We start from the raw sequence: 23,536 nt of genomic DNA on the forward strand, positions 1-23,536 counted from the left end.
TAACAGCACCAAATTCATCTTTTGTTCACATTACGCATCCTCTGCTGTGTCTCAACAATAAAAGCAGAGTCTTGGATGAAACCATGAAAACATATGGTTATACATTAAAATGCACTTTTACTACACTTACGCCATTTTTTCTTGCTCAATCTGTTTGCACAGGTTTTCTTCCACTGAGTCCACCTCCTCCACAGCCTCTGGGTAATTCCCCATTACACCTACAGTAGAGTTGGACAAGCAGAGAGCATGGGTTCTTAACACAGGTTAAAATGTGGACATACTGTAGATAAAAACAAAAAACAAGGCATCATGTCCAGAAGCTGTATGCCTGTGTTGTGCAGATGTGAGAACAATGACAGTGTTTTGAATATTGGCTCTGGATAATAGAAGCCAGGCTGCTGTGATATGTTCTCTGATGCAGGACTCAAAATAACAAGAAAAGCCTTTTGGAGCCTGAAATAGAGGAAGATGTTTGTATGTTTTACAACCAGATTTCCTCATGAAAGCATTTATGTCACTGATCAAAACAGTCAGGAAAGAGTAAATGAAGGAGTCTTAAAGTTGTGCCGCCCAGTCTTTGGTCACCAAGCTTTCAGTCACTGAGGCCTACTGCGAAGACTTTGAAGTGGGCACTGCTTCACAAGACTTAAGAGCGACCACAACGTGTTCACAGTGTTTACAGAGCCATTCTAAAGCGACCTCAGTATCGAAAGATGATAAAGAGTTTCCACTTGTGACGGCATTCATCATTTCATTTGATGTCGATGATGTGGAGCGGATTGTCTGAATGAGGTAGAGTTGAAACGTGAACTCGCAGCTACTCTAAATGTGGAGATGTTGCATTTAATTGCTCAGTGTTTGGCTGTTGGTGTGTGTAGATGGAGCTGGATATCATGCTGCTGCTTTGCTGTGTGAATATTCATTGTCAGCTTGACCTTACCACAAGCTGCCCTCTGCCTCCTCCGCGTCGCTAACTGCTTCTTCAACTCATCTGAAAAAGAGAGTGTTCCAATTCCAAAGTGTCATTTGTCTGAATTATTGAGACTGATATAGATATTTATATCTATTTCTTTTCTTTTTTTACTGTGACCTAAATAAATTCTAGGTGGAACATTTGTGTGAAAATGTACTTGTCAGTGCTACACACTATGTGATGATGACACTATTTCTAAAATCTGTATAGAATACCTATAGTAACCTTTTGGCTGGTATACAGTATATACTGACACAGACATGTGCATATAATGGTTTGGTTGATTCATTGGTCACAGCCCTGGGATATTTCCTACAGGACACAACAAGAACTATGTGTAACAGCTGAACAGCTTTAATCATCCTTGGTGGGTGATGTTATAAATAAGCAGTTTTTTAGTTAACAGTCATGTCAAACAAATCGTTACTGCAAGTTCAAATACTTCACAGTTCTTGCACTGACTTGTCACAGTTTTTAGTTTTTTTGCAAAATACTGTCTTGACCATAGGCCATATATAAAAAGGTCTTGATATAAAATGTCATACTGCTGAGATACACAGCTGCATAGTCCTCAAAATGAACTCCAGTGAGCCAGGAAGCAACCTGATGGAGGCCTCTCTTGTGGCTGTAACTCTGGATTAACATAGGCATATGAAATACATCATTTGCGTTTGTTATCCAGTTTTTATCTGTATCTCTTTGCCTAAAAAAGTCATTATTTGAATTTCTATGATGGAAAATCAAGATATTGAGCTTCTGCTTCAGTGACAAAGGACAACTGTAAAGTTAATGGATTAAAACATGTTGCATAAGACTTCTGAGGCCTTTCTATCTACACCAGACGATCAAACTAATAAGAACATTCAGGACACATTAAGTATACAGCATAACAAAGGGAGATAATCTCTCATTCAGATCAAAGAAAATGGTTGCAGTCAAATGATGAGTTAAGTGAATGACCAGGATAATTATGAGGCAGACTACATGATATAAGTGACATTAAATGACAGCGTTTTCTGTGGTGAGTTCCCATTACAACCCCCAGGTCTAACATGCATGTGTCTATTTCTGTAATACGATCCTGTCGCCCATCTAAAAGCTGAGGTCCGAAAATGAGAAAGCCAGATGAAGTATCACTTTGCCGAGAATGTGGTGTGTGGAGAAACCTTTTCATGCAACACCTCACATGGTGCCATAAAACAGTGGGATTACAGCTTTTGCTTTGTCAGAGAAGATGAAGACACTGAAAGTTAATAAGACAAACATCTTTCCTGCTGAAATATTATTAAAGACCTCAGGTTGAGTTTAACATCAGCTCTCAGACTTTCGCTGCTGAATGTTTTAAAACAGTTTGCAATTTGCCCATGCAACAGGCCAGCTCATTTTTTTTCAAACATTCTTCTTTAAAAGTAGGCTATTATTTGAGGTTGGAGACGACAGTGGAGACGTGAATGGATGATCTGAAACGTAATAAATGACACACAGTGACATATTGGGCCCACGACGGCAGTGTTTTTCCTAATTCGATGGGATATGAACCAGGGTTTGGAAACCCCTCACAAAGCCAAGTGTTTTCAGACAAAGTCAGTTGGTTGGGAAGCTGGAAATGTAAATGAACTGAGACGCCCTGTGGCTTTACATCGTGGTCAGGTGGGCAGGCCAAGTCTTCTCCAACAGAAACAACCCTCACATACGATGAACAGTCACCTACCGATGTAAAGTCTCTGTTGTTCAGAAGGATTAAGGATCATTTACAGCACGAGTATGCCATGTTGACATGGTAAGAAAATGTAGGGAGCATGTAACAGCAACATGAAGAGCACATGGGGCCAGTGTCACCCATGTGGCTCACGTCAGTCACAGCCTGTAGGCAAAGCACTTGCACAGTATGAATATTAGTGCAGTGCCCGTTCTAAACCTGCATGTTTGGCCTGTGGTAATGCTGATGGCAGCTTTCTTTCTGAAACTGTGAAAAGTGACCCGCAGTAATTGAGCCACAGCAAGTAAAGAGCGCCTGCGGGAGTCAGTCCACAGAACCCTGGAGCCACCGCTGCAGCTGCAGAAAGAGCTGTTCTCCTGTTTATTCAAAGTTGGGTGAAGGTCGACTCAGTCCCAAGCAGTGTTGCGCATGATCTTAAGTTTGTCTTTATCTAAATCATAACCATCCCAATGAGTAAACAGAACAAATGAACGTGAACAAGTTCATTTTCGGAACCAAAACTTCAAACTGTGAAGTTCGAAAAAATGAACTATGAACATGAACTAGTTCATTTTCATCTGTATGAACTAGTTCTTTTAAAGTGTGAACTGGCACAACACTGGGTACCCTGATCCTCGAATTGGCCAATCAGTTGAAATTGCTGTTGTCATGAAGGTGCCCGTTGTTATGAACACGCTGTCATGATTAGCGTCACTGATGAGTACGAGACACCATGGCTACAGAGCGCTGGTAGTCTGTTCCTCAAAGTTTATTAGTATTAAACTTACAGTGTTTCCAATTAATTATCTAGACTGTGGCCGCCATATTGTATTTAGTCCCGCCAAAGTTTAATAATCAAACAAAAATGTTTTGACACTTACATAAGTAAGTATAAGTAAGGACAATTAGCTTAAAAAAAGCCAAACTACAGGTGCTACATGTAAGTGCAATAAATAAGTGCAACAGCTTTTTTTGTTTATATGAACACCAGAGTTGACGATGGTTATTAGACATCCTCTTCTTAACCAAGGTGTAGCTGGAAGAGACGTGTCTTTAAAATGTGGCAGAAGATGGGTAGACGTTCTGCTGTCCTGATGTCAATGGGGAGCTCGTTCCACCATTTAGGAGCCAGGACAGCAAAGAGACGTGATTTTGTTGAGTGGGTAGCTGTCCCTCGCAGTGAGGGAGAAGCAAGCCGATTGGCCGATGCAGAGCAGAGTGGACGGGCTGGGGTGTAAGGTGCGTGTGCACATGCACCCTGTGACCGCCATAGATTGCATTAATTCTGTGGGAAATGCTTAACATCCAAATTGTACCAAATTCGACACTGCACTTCCATCGCGCTTTTAACAAATACACATACCAAGTGTAAGGCTGATAGAGATAGTAGCTGGAAAGCATTATGGCCTTTTTATGCATACAAGGTAATGTAGTGTGACAAGTATAATTCACATGCACTCTGCTCTGCACAATTTGAATCTAGTAATCTTCAATATGAGTGATTGAGCATACAATGTTTGTTGCTGTTGGACACACTATGACAAAATAACAAATCGAAGTGATGACTGAAGAGTTCAGACAACAGATCATTTGGTCACGACAGCCTGTTGTAGCCAAATCGGACTTGAACAGCTTCTCCGTTCTTCACTCACAAGAAAAATTCCATTAAGATAAATTTGCATACGTGTCAAGTAATGGTGGTGTGCGGTGGGCTTGCTTCAATACTTCACTACACGTCAGTGCTCCAGGACAAGACTGCGGGCTCAACACCACAACTTCTTCCAAACCACGCAGGGTTTCACCCCACATCGTCAGGAGACATGCCGTCGTCTTTAAGGACCGGTTTCAAGCTACAAGCCTCAATAAATATTTGGTCATTTTTGTGGGCCGGGGGTTAAATGTGATATGCCGCACAAATACCACAGTGAGCTCCAGATCCAAGCATCGTGCATGCTATCCAGCCTCTCAGAATCGGAGTGGGTGTCGATTCCAGTGTATATGACGAATCAAGGCTTTGTTAAGTGTGGGAACTAATGTGAAAATCCGGGACAACAATAAAAGCATTCACGAAGGTACGACTATGAGAGCTGCACATGCAAAATCTATGAAAGGAGACTTATAAAAGGTTGTTAATTTGAAACAGAGAGTTGGACTCAGCATTGTGTGTTTTTATGGGACAGATGTGTTCAAAGACATTGTTGTCTGGGCCTATTAATCTATTATATTACATAAACCCCTCTGATGAACAGCTGATACCATTAGCACTCAGAGTAAATCATTGAAAGAGTCATGTCAAATCTAGTGGCTGTTGGGTACAAAGACCACATTCAACACAGAAATGAAATTACTGTGATATTCGTTCTCGAGTGCTATGGAACTATTTTCTAGGCAACAACAAACATTGCAGGCTCCAGACGGGTTTTTTGAATCTATTTCACTTTCCCTGGGTCAATTCAGCAAAGGTGAGCAGATCAAAGTGTTCCCAAAGCAGATACCAGATGCTCCATCTCGGGCTGCACTGCATAAATCGCCGCGCATCTGGGAGAGAAATCAAGAAACGCTGCTCATTTCCAGCTGCCCTACACCTTTCATGCTCTAGAAGATGTGCATCGCTGATCCCTCTGAATAAATATATATGCTTGCACTTTTTGGACCTAAGGGCTTGGAACATATGGGATTGGATTCCAAAGCCATGTGCTGTGGCCAAAAACAAGACTGTAAACCAGGGAAATGTTTATACACTGATGTCTCCGTGGGCTACTGCCTCGCCTCTCTCTCATAGTGACCCTCACGCTGGGTACATCCATCAGAAAAAGCAGCACAACGCTTTGTGTCTATATTATATGCTAACTGTTTCCATGTTCTACAATAAGCATGAGACGCACGTAGTGTAAAATTTCCAAGCGTGGCTTCCAAGATGGCAAGGAAACATACTGAACTAAATATTATGGTACTGCTTTCCAGCCAGAAGAGGCAACCACCTTCCACTAAAAACACTGTCTCTCATCTTGGAAGAATGCAGATCCATGCACCTAACAATGTAATAATATTTGACAGCATCAAGATGTTTTTTGGGGATTTTTCCAAATTCGTATAGGCGGAGGAATTCGGTTTCTGAATCTCATCAAAAAACTATGATGAATTAATTATCTAGTTCCACTAAACCCACATTACGTGCTGATGTCTGCAGAACACATTCTAGGAGTTAATATTAAACATGCTGTCAGGACGGATAATCACGTGTTGCATGACATGTCTGATTTATGGCTGTGTCAGCACATCACACTCTGAATCCTGAAAGGGTGATAAATGCATGCTGGTATGTATGAGGGTTACAGGCAAATGTTACCAAACCACCAGGCGTGATCTGAGGCAGCTTTGATGCCAGGCAGTGGTGTGAGGTAAACTTTTCAGTGGTGTGCGTAATGAGCCACAAACACACATATAGGCCAGGGGAATTCATAAATGTCGCTTGCAATTGTAAATGCAAACCAGATCGAGCTCTAAAAACACATTTTTAAACACATTATCACACTTTAATAAAAAGTACTTCCATTTTCAACTATGATGAGGCATTTAGTAGGATCTTTTAAATCGAAATAATAAACTAAGCCATTCAAAAACCATTTTACCAAAGCTGTAATCTCATTGTCTGAAGCTCAGGCTTATACCAGGCCTCATTTTGGCTTAGTCAGGGTACCTGTCAAGAACATTACCCAGAAGAACACAGGGGTGTGCTGAGGGAGTCGCCATAAAACAGCCTGAGACACGCCAGTAAAAAGTGCAGGTTGGAGGACTAGGTGGGTGGAAATCAGAGTGCCTCTCTGTCCTGGAAAAGTTCAAGAATGTGCTGAACAACATTTCTACACTCCTGGGAAACTGAACATCCGACATTCATTAACGTTTTCCAGGCAGGTACGTAGGCCGGTGTCATTTGGGACTCGAAAAAAAACGTTAATAAAAGTTATCAGCATTCACCATCGGGCTTGTGCCACAGTCCTGTTCTGCCATTAGGATGATCATGTTGATAATGACAGTGATATGTAGAATTTATATGTGTTCACAGCTGCTATACGTGATGTGTTTTTTGGAAGACAACTTACTGATTCGGTGTCTGGCTTCATTCAGTTTCTCTCCGAGTCTTCTGGCCTCAGCTGACCTGTTCAAAAGACTGTAGGTGTTACTGGGCAATGGTAGCAAAAAAAATAAAATAAAAAAAATTGAATGTGGTAACATAGCAATAAGCATGCACAGATCTTTTTCTTATTTTGTAAGATATAGAACAAACGTATGTGTTTATGTATAATATATCATAACTATATTGGCAAATACACTCTATTATAATCTTCATTGTTCCTAAAATTACATATTCCAAAGGTTTGTCATGGAAAAAATCCCCTTATGTCCTTAAAATGGCTTAAATGTAAATACTCAACAATGGCACTGACTGCATATTTCTCTCATTATATGGCTTGTATAAAAGGCACAAGGGGCACATGTTAACATGTTTAAAAACTAGAGGTTATCCAAGGCTTTTGTTTTCTGAATGTAAACAAAGTCAATACATGTATGAAATCTAGCAGCTCCCACAGGTCCAATTGATCCTAATAGTAATTATCAAACTACAATATATTCTTCAGTAGCCAAGGGAGAAGACTTTCCAGCCTTATTGGCAGCTCTCCCTGTAATGCAGCATTTCTGAAAAATGCTCAGAACTAGAAAGTTATTCTTCAACTTTATTTATCATTTATTTGATTCATTGTAGATTTTAGTGAGTGGATGGAAAAAGTAATGTTCTCATTGTGCTCATTGTGGTGACTAATGAATAAGGGAGCTGTGTTATTGGATGTGCAGTTTATCTTTGTGTGTGATGTACACAGGGTCTTTGGTTGACTACTCAAATGTTCCTCTGAAATATATGAGCGTATTATATTGAGTGAGACATAAAAACAAATATGTATTACAGCCTGACACTGCACAAACAATGTTCATTGCAGAACAAAACTGCCTTAGTTTTGCAAAATATAAAGATGTGAATTAATAACTACGTGTGCTGCTGGTCTCTCACCTCTGTTTGAGCAGGCTCTTGTTGTCATCAATGGTCAGATAGTCATCGTGGTCTCTTATAAAGGTCTCAAAGGCCTCTTGCTTCCCCAGCGACAGCTGTGGACCTGACAGAGAAACAAATCCAGTACTGAGTGATTTTTCTTTTATTCTTGTTTTTGCATTTCACAACATTTTCAGAAAACCAGATGGCACTTAAATACACTAAATGGGTACAGTTCGGACAGATGTTGGATGCAATTTAACCAACAAAGATTTTGTATTTTTCCTAAATAGAGAACCAGTTACTTGTAATTTTTTTTAATAAAGACAAAGTAATGTTTTTTAAATAAAATTACTTGAATAGTTGATAGACTAATAATCAGAGGCTACTGTTCAAATAATTTGGGTCAATCCTAAAATGAGCTAAAACAATTCTACCATCCCAACAAGACTGCATCATTATCATCCCTCTGAACTAAAACCACTATCAATGGGAAACATGCTCCTCATGCAGGTTTGAACAGGGAATTCCGAGCTGTTCCCACATCCACAGATACTCCACGCCTGGCAGCCAGATGTGATCTAGTGCCCCACTGATTTCGATGACCTCCCACCCATTCCTAATTACAAAACTGAACCACTATTAGGCTGCCATAGAGCGAACATAAACACAAATATAAACAGCAACTCTGAACAGGTCAGCATTACATAGTGGAAGCCCCCTACCTAACTTTGGCAACATGCCACATGTAACTGCATCATTTTGGAGACAACATCCTGTTGTTTTTTTAACAGGGTAGGGAAATTATATAATAGGAATCTTTATATTCTCATTAAAAAGCTCTATACATCTGCTTCAAAGAAATACAAACACACAAAGGTTACATGTTTTCTCTTCTTTTGAACATAATTTTTGGTAGAAAATGACAACATTTCCCCTGAAAAATTAAAACATTACGTTGACTTCATAAGACAACATTGTACTCCACTGCTGTGATCATATTTTAAAGTACAATTACATTATGTTTTATTTAGCTGATGCCCATATCCAAAGTGACACATAAGTGCATTCGACCATGAGGGTAGAACAACAAGAATCAAGTAGGTACAATTTGCTTCAAAAAAGCCAAACTACAAAGTGCTACATGTAAGTGCCACATACGAGGGCAACTAAACAGATTATATTGTGTCTTTTCTTTTCTTTAATATAAACACCAGAGTTGACAGTGGCAGTGAGGGAGCAGCAAGCCGATTGGCCGATGCAGAGCGGAGTGGACGGGCTGAGGTGTAAGGTTTAACCATGTCCCGGATGTAGGCTGGACACGATTCGTTCACAGCACACTACGCAAGTACTAGTGTCTTGAAACGGATGGGGGCAGTGAAGGGAGCGGAGGAGCGGAGTAGTGTGAGTGAATTTAGGTTGGTTAAAGACCAGTGGAGCTGCTGCATTCTGGATGAGCCGCAGAGGTCAAATAGCACTAGCTGGTAGACCAGACAGGAGGAAGTTACAGTAGTCTAGGCGTGAGATGGCCAGAGCCTGGTCATGACTCTGTAAGCATAGGTTGAACTAATAGCATTAAATATGTCGTCCTTCTATACTCAGTGTCCCATTACAGGGAGTCAGGGCCTGCTGGAACTGGCTTACTACAGTAAATGGAAGGTAGATGCTATTGTTGCCGATTATTAATTATACATGTGCTGTTTCTCTCATTACATGTCAACATACAGTTGAATGAAAAAAGAAATGGGCAAATTCAATATTTTATTGATTTTTGAATAGTAGAAGTAAATACAAAAGCAAATGGACCTCAAAACAAAGCTTTCTTCAAACTTTTGATGCACTTTCGTTTCTTTTTATTTCTTGAACTTATAAATAAAAAGATTGAGCCCCCCTTGTAGCTGATAGATACATTTTCTCTCCATGTCCTGAGATATTTGAAGGCCGTTCTTCTCACACAGCATGTTCAGGATCTAATCGCAGATATTTACTAGATGTGAGGGTCGCTCCAAAAGCTTCAGCTTGTGTTGCTTGAAATAGTTGCTGATGCGTTGTGAGGTCTGCTTTAGATCATTGTCCTACAAACACAGCTTTTCTGAAAGAGCTCAATTTTATCATTTGTCCACAGCACACGTTTCCAAAACAACTCTGGCTTCTCCAGATGTTGCTTTGCAGAATTCAGACATTGACCTTTGTGATGAGGTTGCAGGTAAGTAGAACTGTACAGTGGAATTAAGTGCCGCCGCTCCTGTTTCATTTCAACCTGCAGGTCCTTTGCAGTCATACAGGATTTTTTCCCCTTTATTTTTTAGCTAAACGTCATCTTCCACAGTTCACCTTAACTGCCTTTTCTTAAGGACATGAAAATTATGAAAAGCTTTAATATCTTCTTATAGCCTTCACCCGCTTTCTAGGCATTAACATGCTTCATTTCAAGATTCTCCATCAGTTTCTTATAGAGGCCCATGAGTGTTGGGTGTTAACACAAGCTTTAAAGAGTCAGAACATTCATCAAGCTCTGAAGTTGTCAGCTGACAATATTTGCTTTATACTGCATTATATGTGTCATCAGGTCAATTAAATCCTAATGAGTTAGTGAAGTATTTTAAGAGTACAGCCAAGTACAAACATTTGCACATGCCACAATTACTGATTGATATTTAATTGTTTTAAGATCATGGAATAAAAGTAAGTGCATTAACAGCTGAAAAAAGCCTCCATATCATATTTTTACTAAATGGTACGTATTTTCTTCTTCTCCCTTCCATAATCAACTAACTGGGTTGTCCAGACTACTTACATGCAACTGTATCTGCTGTGAAATAGATCGATTTACTCGAAAAAGAGACCAACATTGTATATAGACACTGAACTGCTGTGTGATGCTGCATATAATCAGTTTGTGTTGTCGTTTGTCACTTTTTGCATTCTCAGAGAAACATGTTTGATAAGTGGCTTTGTCTTAATATTGACTTTTCTAAGTGTGGATGTGCTTTTAGTATCTGGCGTTAAAAGCAACCACAGATATGTCGGTCGTTTTCTCTCTCTCTCTCTGACCCTGACAAATTCAATGTCCAGTAAAACTATTTTTAACACCCTTAACATTTTTCCCGTAAGCAAGACTCCACTGGATTGTGTATTACCTAATCCTATAATAAAATAGTAACCAACATTGTTTTGTAAGATTCCCTGAAAACCCGAAGCTTCACAAAGACTTACAATGAATCCCATCCCCTGTTAAAAATGAGTGTCGAAGATGTCCAAAGACACACGGGATGGTAACTCATGTGAGATCAATTTCATGGACAGCCAGGAATGTTTTTTTCTTTATTTTTGGAAAGTCCTGATTGAAACCAGCATCTCGCAGGCATATGTTGCAAGAGCAAACCTCAACAAATCAGTCTGAGGGTTTCTTGGGGGAAATTCGCTCCATTCGGCTCATGTAAAGAGCAACATTCCGGACATTTCTGAGAGTGATATGACATCATATTATGTTGTACTAAAATAATTTGTGGGGTAATGAGATCACATAGACCTGAGGCCAGGTTTCCTAATTCTTCTTTTCCATGCAGACCACAGAGGTTTCACAGGGGAGGAATATGCTGTCAATATTGTTGCTGCTTCAACAAATTTTAGAAATCAAATACCGGCAAAGTGATGTATGACCACAGTGTTCCATCAATTTATTAGGAGAAGAAGAATGTCTTACTTCAGCTGTTGACAGAAGAAGTTACCATTTGTTAGCTTGATTGAAAAAGAGCAATACTTCAAGGTAACTGCATATGTGGCCTCCTACAGGGAGGGTGGGGGGGCAGTAGTATTTGACTTTCTGAGATGTCCCTATTGTCTCGGGCTTCTGGTACGATGACAGAAATGTGAGGAGGGCCTGCTAGAATCATCAGCGTCTCCTTACATGCGAGCAGGATTTATGTTAAGATCTAACTGTCCCTGTAAGTCTCAAGTCTCCTTTTGCCTGAATTACAACAGGAACACCTTGTCGATTCATTAGACGTCTTTTTACACTGAAAAAACAGTCGTAGAGAAAGAACACAGAGCATCTGTAGCTGTGAAAACAGACGATAAATTGGCGTCGGAACAGCTCACAGAGGCAACTCAGGCTCGGAGACGTCTGTTTGCAATTTACATTGCACATAGTAGAAAATCCACTATTAGGAAATCAAAATCCTGTTGCAGACAGATTCAACAGAGACAGTGGTCATCAGAAGGAGAAGAAAAACTCCCTCATGTCCACGGTTCACTTTGTTGGTGAAGCTAAAAGCCCAGTACAAAAAGATGTATGTGGAAAGAGTCTATCTGCCATTCAGCAAACATGACTGGTTTCCATGGAAAGGTCATCATCATTACATTTACAGTTAATCTTCAGGGGACAGCGATTACCCTCACTGTAACCATAGAGGCTGTTGGCAACAGCAGGATGCTCAGATTAAACCTACATTTAAACATATATAAACATTCAGTGATCCATTGAGCATGAGGAAAATATACTTGTAGTGCATTTATTTTAAATTAGAGAGACTGAGAGAAATGATTCAATATATATATATATATATATTGTTTGGCTATGAGTCTCCAAGTGGGTCACAGAAAATCACCACTCCAGATGTGAAACACATCATATATAATACTGTGTAGAGCACAAAACAACTGTGTCAGTTTTGTGATCCGACAACGTTTTGCACATTCAGAGTTTTTATGGGAAATTCAATATGTAATTGATTGTAATGGCTTCTCGCAAAAAAGAAAAAAGGTTGAAACCCCAGTATCAACTGAAAAGAATCCCTGACACCAGGTGTGCTTGAGAATTTCACATTGTTAAAGTCAGAGGCTTGTATAGTGTGTCCTCTGACCCTCTCTGATCTCTGGAACTGGTCGATAGGTTATTAAAAGCTGTTGGTTCCTCGAGGGCATCAAGATTTCCCTGCTGGTTTACAGCTGATGGAGAAAGAGGCAGAAATTTCTCATGAAGTATGAGAAAAGTGGAGAAACATTCCAGAGCAGACATGTAACTGCTCACAGGGGACACCAGGATCTGGGAGTTTGGAAGAGGGAGAGCAAATTTTCCACAACAAACTGGACAATAATATACAGGACCAACATTTTTGGCAAATGCACCTGATCTAGTTATTGTATAGTCTGGTTTATGAGTGATGTCCTCCTCTGTTAACACCACCTCGGTTCATGACTCCAAAGCAATGTGGAAATTAGTGAAGCTGATTATCTCACATTTTTCTCAAGAACTTACGACCCAGCCACAAAGTCCAGTCATAATTACTTGGAGTTTGTCAGTGTCATATTTAAGGAATTTGCCTGTGTAACAGTCACCTTCACACGCAGCCCCAACGCAGACATCTTAACAACAACACAGAAGTGCCTTACATTAATAGTGTGTGGGAAAAGACACAAAGTTGAGGAATTACCACAATAAAACCAAATGGGAGCAGACTGGAGTGATTCACTCACTGTGGGGTCAATGAGTCACTATGTTTAAAACTGGTGGACTGGCACTATTTAAAACATTACCATTTAGTATTTAGTCTTAAACAGAAACTACTGGGGAAAAAAAGATTATTACATTATGAGCCTGTTTCCTAGTATAGACTGAGAGGAATCATCGCTGCTGCACAACTTGAAACTACTGTAAAGGTTTGTTTTTAAACATGATCCTCTCTTTGACTAATTTGTCTTTGATTCTCCCTGCTCACACATGGATGTAATGGACCCCGTCTTACTCATGGTGGAAGGCGGCACAAAACGGCGACAAAGTGTGACAGAAGTGTCTTTGATAGTTTGTCCATATTTCTGGCCATGTGCCCACATTGTTTAAATGGCAAATGCTCTTGCACCCTGCTGAGCGATCTTAGGCTGGTTGCTCTTGAAGTAAGTTGTGGTCAGATGCATTGGTTGATGCACTGCTCTCTGGAGACAGTGAACAGCAAAGCTTTTCACCAACAAAAACCGAGTCTGAAGGCGAAGGTGCAGTATTTCACTTTTTTAAGAGCACATTATTATGACGGTAAATGTTTCCTTTGCAGAGAAGCGTGGTACAGGTGCACCTGGCTTCTAAAAGGAGTGGGAGATAGCACTCTGATTGGTTAGTTGTACGTTAAACCCAACATACACCAGAGATTAAATATGTGATCATATATAGACAAAGGTGATGAAAACTACTACATCACATGTGATGATACCTAGCGATACAGTGACCCTCAAAGGGTCTATAGTGGATGGATGGTTGATGGATGAAAGGACGTTTGATGATACAACTGGAAAACTCATCATCTCCACTGTTCCAGGTCTCAGAGGCTACAAATAAAATCTGATGTGGAGGTGACATGCAATTGTTGTAAGCTCCACATGCTACATTACTCCATATGCTCTGGTATTGATCCAAACTTCATGTGGACTGGAATGTGACATTGGCAGGGAAATGGAAAAGAAAAGAACAAAAAAAACTCTTTTGGTCAGTAGATTTCTGCATGCAGTCAGCTGGGTGAAGACTGTTTAGCTGGCCACTGTCCAATCAGCGCCGGAGGGGCAGCTGTAGTCCGGACAGCTGGTTGTGAGGACACAGATGGTCAAATGGAGTTAGTGCAGACTAAATGGACTGCATGCTATGGTAGTGCTTATGCACTGCTCACATCTTCCTTTTGATGTAGATTCTACGTAACTCAAACTAATGTCAAAGTGATGATTCCAGAAACTCAAAGTGCAGTACTGAGATTTATAAGACTATATTATATGTGCTGTAGCTCTTCATTGGGAAACACTGTCCATGTTGTTAGCAGTTCATAAATGAAGGTGTGGTGATGAATATATGTCCAATTATCTCTTTTATACTAATATACAACCTTAATTGAATATTTTGTATGTTTTTGTATTTCAATTTTGTAATAATTGGGTGTGGTTTTCAAATAAGATGTATATATATAAAACTAAACTAAACTAAGTCAGTGGATAATGATGTAGACTTAGCAGGGATTGTCCCTATGCCAAGATCATCTACGAGCCTATTTACCAGGTCTACTTTTTTATTTGGAAGTTATTACAAATAATAACATATCCCTTTGATCATTTCAGTTGAGTGCAGTGTTGCTAACTTATTAGGTGTTCTTGTCAACAATTTTCTGCATTGTTTATTCAGGGACTTAAGTAATAGGGTCAGAGCCTGGACAATTCTTCACAATAACCTGTGTTTTTGAGTTAGAGAGTAAAAGACTCGTGAAATCTCATTTGATTATTATCCAGGTGAATTATTTATTATTACACGTAATATATTATTACATTACATGATATAATAGTACATGTAATATGTCAATGCTTGGAGTGCATTTAGAAAATTGGAGAAATTCCACCTCCATAGATGATGTGGACATTAATGTTTCTGGTTTTGAGGGCCAACAGATGCTCATTGTCATCATTTTCCACTAAATGTGCAGTAGAGTATTCCAAGGTAAACCATCTTTTAATATCATATTTTGCAGTGCACTGTTACTGACTATATCTGTGTACAACTTCCATAAAAAAAACACAAAAGCAGCTTTATCAAATTTGTCTCATCACTGTCTGAGCTTTTGGTGAATGTGGTCAAGAAGCAGCAATGTCTCACAACCACAGGTCAACCAAGCAGAAGTTATATCCATGAAATTAGAGAAACCAAATGATTCTTTATCTGGGTCATCATATGATATCACATATAACTCTGAGAGATTAATTCTCATGGTGCATCATTTATCAGTTATTTTAGAAACCACAGCTTAATAGCCATCTATCACATTGCTCCTCATTGTCCCCTCGATGAGTGACTGATCCGCTTACTAATTCTGACTGGACTGAGTTCCAACATGTGTTTGTTTTTTAATAGAATCTTCTTTCAGAGACCCTGTTTGCAATTACCGCTTCGCTGGCCTTATTACCACACTGGGCACCATTACGCAAAAATGTCGAGGAGGATGAGGGAGCTGTGGTTAGCGCAGACAGGAGTGCAGCCTCAGTCTGATGAGTTGCTGGCTCGTACTGCTGTGCCCGTTGGCTACGACTGAGCTCGTTATGAGGGCTCAGGTTTATCATCACACTTTAGGCTCCACTTAACCAAAACTAAACAGGAAAAGACAAATAAACACGGCTGCTGGCTAAAGGAGGATATCTTAAAGCTTGATTGGTTTGACTTTTACCAAACGCCACATTCAGGAACAGGAGTCCTGCAAGACCTGGATGTACCCAGAGCCTGTGACTAAAGAGGCAGATATACACCCTCAAACTCAGCTACCCAAAAGAACTGGAGCGGACAGACCATCCAAAACAAAGTCCAGCGTCATGTCTCTGCTACTTACTCAACAATCTCTGGGTCTTCGTTTCCCCTTCAGTTCATTGACTTATTCACTAAAACCTGCTTTGGCAAAACAACAAGATTATTTGACCAACTGCAACTAGTCTGCAATGATCACTTGGTAAGTAAGAAATCTTAAACCCCTTTCAGGAGTACTTCACACCCTTAAGATTAACACAGGTGTAGATTCGTAACCATTAATAGGATTAAAATGTGAACCAGCCCTTGATATCGACTACAATTTCAAGAAAACAGACACTACAAATCATAAACGCAAAAAGCCTTGAAACCGGAAAGATCTCCTTCTGGCCGAAAGCTGCAGTCAAAACAATGTGACTGTAGAAATAAGTGTGCACAGTAGATGTATCTGATAGTAAACGTTTTGTTTCATATGGAGATGCTGCCTACGTGAAACCAACATTTTCGTAAACGTTGTGAATCAGAGTTAGTTATTCCAGTGACGAATGGTGAATGGTGTCTTCTTTGTTTACACTGCAACATCATTGGGCCCTGGTCCCTGCTTCATGTTCCACTGAGCATTAAAGGTTTTAAACTCATCAGCTTTTCATCAGCAACAACTAACTGGTTTAATTTACTTTACTGTCTGATGTGCTTGGCTGACATGACTATACTGGGCCACTTGAATGACCTCCAAAGAAACCTCCTAAACACATGCAATCCCACTGATGACATTGTTTAGAAATAAGCCAGGGAGCTCTGGGACGTCAGACTGTTCACCACTCAGTAAAATCCAGAAATCAAGGATTTTTCATAACCCCACAGGCGACCTCAACAGGCACGCTGAAAATCAGCAGGACCACAATGAACTGCCCACATTCCAATCAAGAGAGATCACTCACTGGGCTCCTAGCACCTCATTTATCACAAACTCTTCCAGCTCAGAGTGACGGACTGTCACGTTTAATAGAGACATGAAAATTATTATTGTTATTAGTACTTTATTATTCCTCATGCAATGTATTTGACCTAGTCTGAATAGTCTTACTATTTAGTAGCAGTGAGAAGCCACAGTGCAGTATGATGGACAATGTAGGAGTATTAGCCTGTACCTAAAACCAAACACAGAGAGAGGAGATGCTTACTCCATACGGAGAGGCCATAGATAAAGTTCACAACTGGCATATTTCTGCTGTGAGATAAGAAAAACAACCAATGAGCCTCCAAACTGCTAAATGCAATCATGAAGAGTTTCTCATCCAAATTACAAAGAACAGTAGCAACAGAAAAAAATATTAAATAAGACACAGAATCAGACCATTCAGATTGTTTCAGTTTTATGGGCCATGTGTTAGCCACCACCCCGGTCCAATAAAAGAGGGACCTGCGTTGCTCGGGGCCCATCGACTATTGTCTGACGACGAAATAGGTGATGGGGGGAAGGGCCTACATTTTGGGGTTTCGGGTGTAGACAGCAGATATCCAGGCCAAGACCACAAGACAAGATTTTTTTAGCAAGCAAGTTGAACGTTTACCCGCACAAAACCCAAACAGTGATGCAAGTCGAGGCAACATTTTGGCTAATCCCTGATAACACCTATCTGCATATGAATACAGATAAATAGCCTAAAAGTTCACTACCGGAAGAGGCTAAGCTAGCGGACGTTAGCGCATCCGACGGTCCATGAATGCACCTTTTGGGAAGATATCAGTGGACATTTAGGCTTAAAACATGGTGTAAATTACATCTCAAGTCTCGGTCACCAGTTACTTCAATTGTATTGGATTTGGCTGCAACAAAGTTTACTTCTGAGACTCCAGAAGTGTTTCGTGGACTCAAACACTTCACCCAACCCTCCATCGGCATAGTGGTGAGAAGATAATGAGTGAAGTTTCCTTTTTGGGTGAACTATCCCTTTAATGCAGTGTCCTCATTGGCCATATACCCTAAAAACACCATCTGTTAACATCTTAAAGAGAGACACAACAATACAAATGGCAGCACCACATATCCAAAATATGTCATGATCCAATTAAGACACCATTTTGTATTGTTTAGAGTGATCCACCACATCCTCATCGCACCATCTGGAGCCTTTAGGAAATTGCATTAAATCATTTAAATTCAAAAAGACACAAAAAAAATAAATCTTTGTATTGTACCTCTCTTCATGTACTGCACTGCTCGTCCTCCATGGTTGGTGGAAATGTTGTCTGTGCTGCCTTCTCTCGACAATGGCCCTGTTGTCACGCTCGAGGCACTCTGGTAAGTCAGGGTCTGGCCACTGGTGATGTCAGCAAGCTGAGCAGCAGCATCCTGGGCCTTTTTCTTCTCCTTCTTCAACATCTTAACCAGGATACCTGTAGGCCATCAGTCAAGGGTTCTACTTGTCTTTCAACTGCACATGCCAATAATCATGATGTACAATTAAATAATACTAAGCATTAATACCTGAGGAAAATGTTCTCAATAAGACGAGGTAGCACAAAAGAAAGTAAGAAGGTCCATTGGCTTCCATAGTGATGTCCTACAAACAACAGGTTATAATAGTGGGGTGCTGACACGTGCTCAGCGTTTGACCTTACAGGCTCACGGAGATGACATGGTCTGTGATGAATCAGTGGAAAGAGGAGGAGCCAGGGTGGCTGCAGACACCAGGCCAAGATTCCAAGAAGTCTTCTCCCACCCATGAGGTTGTATACTTGGGTCTGGCGCTTATTCGTGTCTGACAGAGAGTAACTGAGCGGCTACAGGAGAAGCCTGACAAGAACTGCAGCTCAAATACTGTTCACACTTTTATTGCCATGACACGTCTCACTTCTCCATGTGCGACGTCTCTATGCATTAGGACAATTTACTATAATCGTTTCCTCTGCTCCACATATACTTTGCTTCCAACTCCACACAGTAATATTCTGTTTGATCAACTGCCTCCTGTTCAAACTGCTTTCAGCTGGACTCTCTTACATATTCTTTTGGCAATAACACAAAAGACAGAGCACGGTTTCGTTCAGCGCTTTCAAATTTGATTACCAAAAAGACGCATGGTTGCTATTCCTCAGCGCACCACTTGTAGAGTGACTTACCGGATAACAGAACACACTGCTGCTGCCAACACTGATAGACAGGATAAGTAATCGCTGGCAAAGGTTTTTGGCTTAGGTGTTGAAGATTAGCGTAAATTCAATAAGTTAATTTCTCCATTCTCTTTCACTCTTTCCACCTCATGTAATCAGCTGACTATTGGATGTTTACATTAATCCAATTTTGCCATACTGTCAATCAGCCAATCAGGTCTTTGCTGTAAAACGTCCTCTTCACTCACCTCCAGCCTCCATATTTAGAGCCCAACTAATCCCACACATCTCATCAGATCCTCAACATTTTCTACATCCCATCAACTACCACCAATGTCTTCTTCTTCTTCTTCTTCATCTTCTTCTTCTTCTTCTTCTTCTTCTTCTTCTTCTGTTAATTGGCAGGTGGCAACCAACGTCAAGGTGCATTACCACCACTCGCAGTCATAACCTATATGACATCATAAAGGATCTCTGCACCACATATCACATCACTCTCATCTCTTATTATGCATGGCAATAAAGTTTGTTAATTCTTCAATTGAAGCCTCTCCTGATTTGACTAGCTACCAGAACTACTAACAGGGGGAAATAGAATTGTAAGAAATAGAATTTGATGAAAAAACTATACAAAGAAAAAACGTGACCAAAAGCTTAGTTGAAGTTATTCCTATAAGAAGTAGGCCTTTGAAAAAGTAGCCTTAAGTTTTGATCGTCATATACATATATATAAAACAATACTCATACAATATTCATTCGGCTCCTGCCAGCTGTTTTTCCACTACGGATGGATGTGTGTTTAATGGCCTCATCATAACCCATAATTTAGAGTCAACACATTCGTCTGCTCATCGAGCATGGATCTATCATGAGATTCACAGACATTTGAGCCATGGCCAAGGAGAAACTTGGTGGTCAGCAGATAATTTGCTTAAAGAAAAAAGTCAGAGTCAGAATGTCATTATTTTGGATGATGAATGCACGTCGTTTTGAAGGAGCTGGAGAAGTTAATTTATATTCCTGTTAGCCAGTACAAAGGAGATGTCAGTGGAAACAATAACATGAAGGAACCAGAGTCTCCGATTACCAACCAACTATGCAGTCGTCTTAACGCTGCCAAAATCTAAAACCTACACAGTTCCAAGTAACCTACAGAGGCCAGGTCCTATGTCATTGTTTTATACAAGTCATTACTTCAGACTGTTGTTCAACAGGTTTTTCCATTATTGTCATTTCTGGCATCTGATATCTTCATTCATGCTGAACACAACCCTAGGTTTGTATATTGTGACTATTTTGTTCGGGGATGCATATTAAATCTGTAGACTGCTTCACATGCCACGTTCTCTACTGTTGTTGTCATACTCATGTGCATTCAATCTCCCCTTCTCATCTGTCTCGTCACTCTCTGTGAAACTGTCCAATAAAGCAGACATCACAGCAGAGAGAGAAAATGTTGGTGAAATTAGCACAGCTGGCAAAGATCCAATGTCCAACGTAGTGTTGCCACAAATGTCTCATTGTCCTCATCTTAAGATGTTTGATTACAAATTCAGCATAAGAGGAGAAATACAGAGTCTTAAAAACAAAAAGGGGGGGGGATTTCAGGAGTTGTGCAGGGTGGAGGTGGCTCAGTGAGCACCTCCATCTGAACCAGGGAGAGGGGATTGGCACAGCCGAGACTAGTTGGCCAATCAACTCTACCTGGATTAAAAAGGCAGCCAGAGAGACACACACGGGACAGGAGCGAAGCTCCCGGAGAAGCACATGAGAGACACGGAGAGACACTCAAGACATTAAGCTCAACTGCAAAGCCAGGGGCCAGCTGAAATAGCTGGCACTTTAAGTTAGAGCTTATGAGTTTTGTTCTATATTAATAAAGATGCTGAAACCTTTTTGTCTTTGGCTGCTGTGGTGAGAGCCCCGTGGCACAGTCTACTGCCACATGCAGGTATCCATGGGTGGCTGGGCTTGAGGATGTTTTTATGTGAAACATTTAATGTTACATTTAATTTGTATGTAAAGTGCTGTGTAAATAAAGCCTAATTGACTGATTGATTGATTGATTGATTGGAGTGAAGCTACTATAAGCAAAAGTTTTGAGGATTTCTTTTATTACTAGTAATTAATAACTCCACCAGTGTGGATTGTAGGGTCACCAGATTATGCCAAGGCATATTGTTCAGTGAGAGTTATAGTCTGACCAGGAGGAGACATTTATGTGTGTATTGATTTTGGTGATCCTACTTCTCCAAAGTTTAGTGTCTGAACCAGTATCTCTAAAGAGGGATTTCTATGTATTGCTACATCTTTGCCTGTACTCTCAGGATTAAGGATCTTGGTTGATCACTAAATGCTGTTTTGACTATTTTTCCAACATTTTGGTTCAAAACAAGATATCTCCAAAACCACAAGCCCGTTCACCAAACAAATTATCATCATTTGTCATTTCTGGAAAAAACATTAAATATATATACATATAATAATGTACAATAACATATATTTATGCTCAAAGCCCTCTGGTGGTCTTAGGAATTCTGACCTCACAAGTTACAAATGGACTCATCAACTTGACCTCAGTTCTATGGGCTCATGCTCCTTCTTCACAAAATGTTTACTTACATTCAACAAAAACCACAATCCTTCCCTGAAGGGAGTTTTTGTTAACCAAGCCAAGACGTAGCTATCAATGCAAATCCCTGTCTGTGGTGTGGCAGCCGTGCACTTTCTACACCCGCCACACACCCCACCACCCCCATTGCCTCTGAAAACAACAGTCTTAGTCGTACGTGCAGTATCGGGCTGTCCTCATCTGCAGCACTTCATTACGCTGGGCTTATCAACATGTCCACGTTTAACCGACAAGGCCATGAGGGCTGTAATCAGTGATCTCTGGCCAGCATCAGCAGTGGGCTTTACAGAGGTGATTACAAAACACCTAATATTTTACAAAGAGAGACGATAGAAGGCATTAACAAATCAACTGAATTTGAGCGCTCTATATTGTTTCCAAGAAAAAAACCACCACACTTATTTTGGATGAAAAACACATACAAGTCCAAGGCAGTTACTTGGACAATGCACAGAGATCTGAAAACACAAGACTAAAGCCAGTTGTAAAGACCACTTTGGCATTCAGTAGCACAGATACCCCTGCCAAGGTCGAACAATCCCCTTAAATTCAGTCAAGCTGCACCAAATTTCACACACTCATTGATATAAGTCCCCTAAATGTGTCTGAACTTTTCAAGATTGGCACATAATCAATCAGACAAAATGTTGCCAAATGCCCTATCTCAAAACTCCTTGATCTGACCCCTGATACGAATGCAATGCATCAACATTAAATGGGTTCTTCCCTGTCCCATACCACATCCTTCCACCAAGATTCAGGGCAATCTGTCCACCAGTGTTTGTGCACTGCTGCAAACTAACAAATGTCAATGAAACCATAACCTCTTTGGCAGAGGAAACTAACAAATGCCAATGCTAATGTCACCGTCTGTATCAACAGAGCACAAGTAGGTTTACAGCAGAAGTAATAATCAGTATTTTCAATCAAAACTCAAAACACGCCATTTAAATTATTATTTGACTATAATTAAAACCAACATTTTCCGTCTTCGGCAGTTTCATTCAATCATCGCTCATTTGCATACACGTAAACACTAATTGCAGCAGACCTTAATTACTGCCTGCACTGATGTTTGCCAACATAAAATTGTACAGATTTCTTCATGGATCCGTGGCTCACAATCTGGATGAGCTACAAAGCTGATTCAAGTGACTTTGATTGTGGCATTGGGTGACAGAGCTGCATATTCATGATTACTATAATAGGTCCAGTGATGATGATGATTACATATCAAGTTTGTTGAATTCGTGTTGCATCACACTCAGAGATGTATAAATGAATCTTTTGAATTGTGAGGTTCAAAAGAGGACAGAAAATATGAAAGGTGATTAAACATACGTAACATTTTATTCCTGCAATAAATATTCTTTTTTTTTTTACTGTAGAGGAAACTGGCATCGTTAAGAAATATGTTTTATGGTATAATTTTAACTGAGTCGATTTTTTAAAGCATTTATTTCTCTATGTAAAAACGTACAATGAACAATGGTTTAAGTCATTAGGAGAACCCAGAAAACTCTTTGCCAGTGTTGTACACACACTAAGTTACCTTGTGCACCAAATCAACCCTGCAATTGTGACTTGGTATTTGCCAAATCGTTCTTGAATACTTTCAACAGCCCATGCAGGCCAAGAGGACATAAAACTGAATAATTTGCTAGTTGTGAATATGACCATTCATATTTTTCTACCTGAAAATTGAGTTTTTATGTCCTTCTTCCATCACTGCCATAAGACAATATTTACATTTATGTTCTACTCCAGTCGTTAAATTAAATAAATGAACAGCTTAATACAGTCGA

At 40.1% G+C, this 23,536-nt stretch overlaps 1 protein-coding gene across 1 annotated transcript in view; it reads right to left on the reverse strand.

Annotated features, from left to right (window-relative positions):
* The window catches only part of kif6 (kinesin family member 6), a 57,194-nt gene that overhangs the window by 6,670 nt on the left and 26,988 nt on the right, over positions 1 to 23,536 (reverse strand). Inside the window, exons 13-17 of the mRNA XM_047341534.1 lie at positions 18,185 to 18,382; positions 7,741 to 7,843; positions 6,776 to 6,831; positions 941 to 991; positions 131 to 218 (exon numbers count right to left, since the gene is read on the reverse strand). Coding sequence (XP_047197490.1) covers positions 131 to 218; positions 941 to 991; positions 6,776 to 6,831; positions 7,741 to 7,843; positions 18,185 to 18,382 — 496 coding nt within the window. The remainder of the gene's footprint in view (positions 1 to 130; positions 219 to 940; positions 992 to 6,775; positions 6,832 to 7,740; positions 7,844 to 18,184; positions 18,383 to 23,536) is intronic.

Source organism: Hippoglossus stenolepis, chromosome 10 (assembly GCF_022539355.2).
Source record: "Hippoglossus stenolepis isolate QCI-W04-F060 chromosome 10, HSTE1.2, whole genome shotgun sequence".
NCBI classification, from domain to species: Eukaryota; Metazoa; Chordata; class Actinopteri; order Pleuronectiformes; family Pleuronectidae; genus Hippoglossus; species Hippoglossus stenolepis.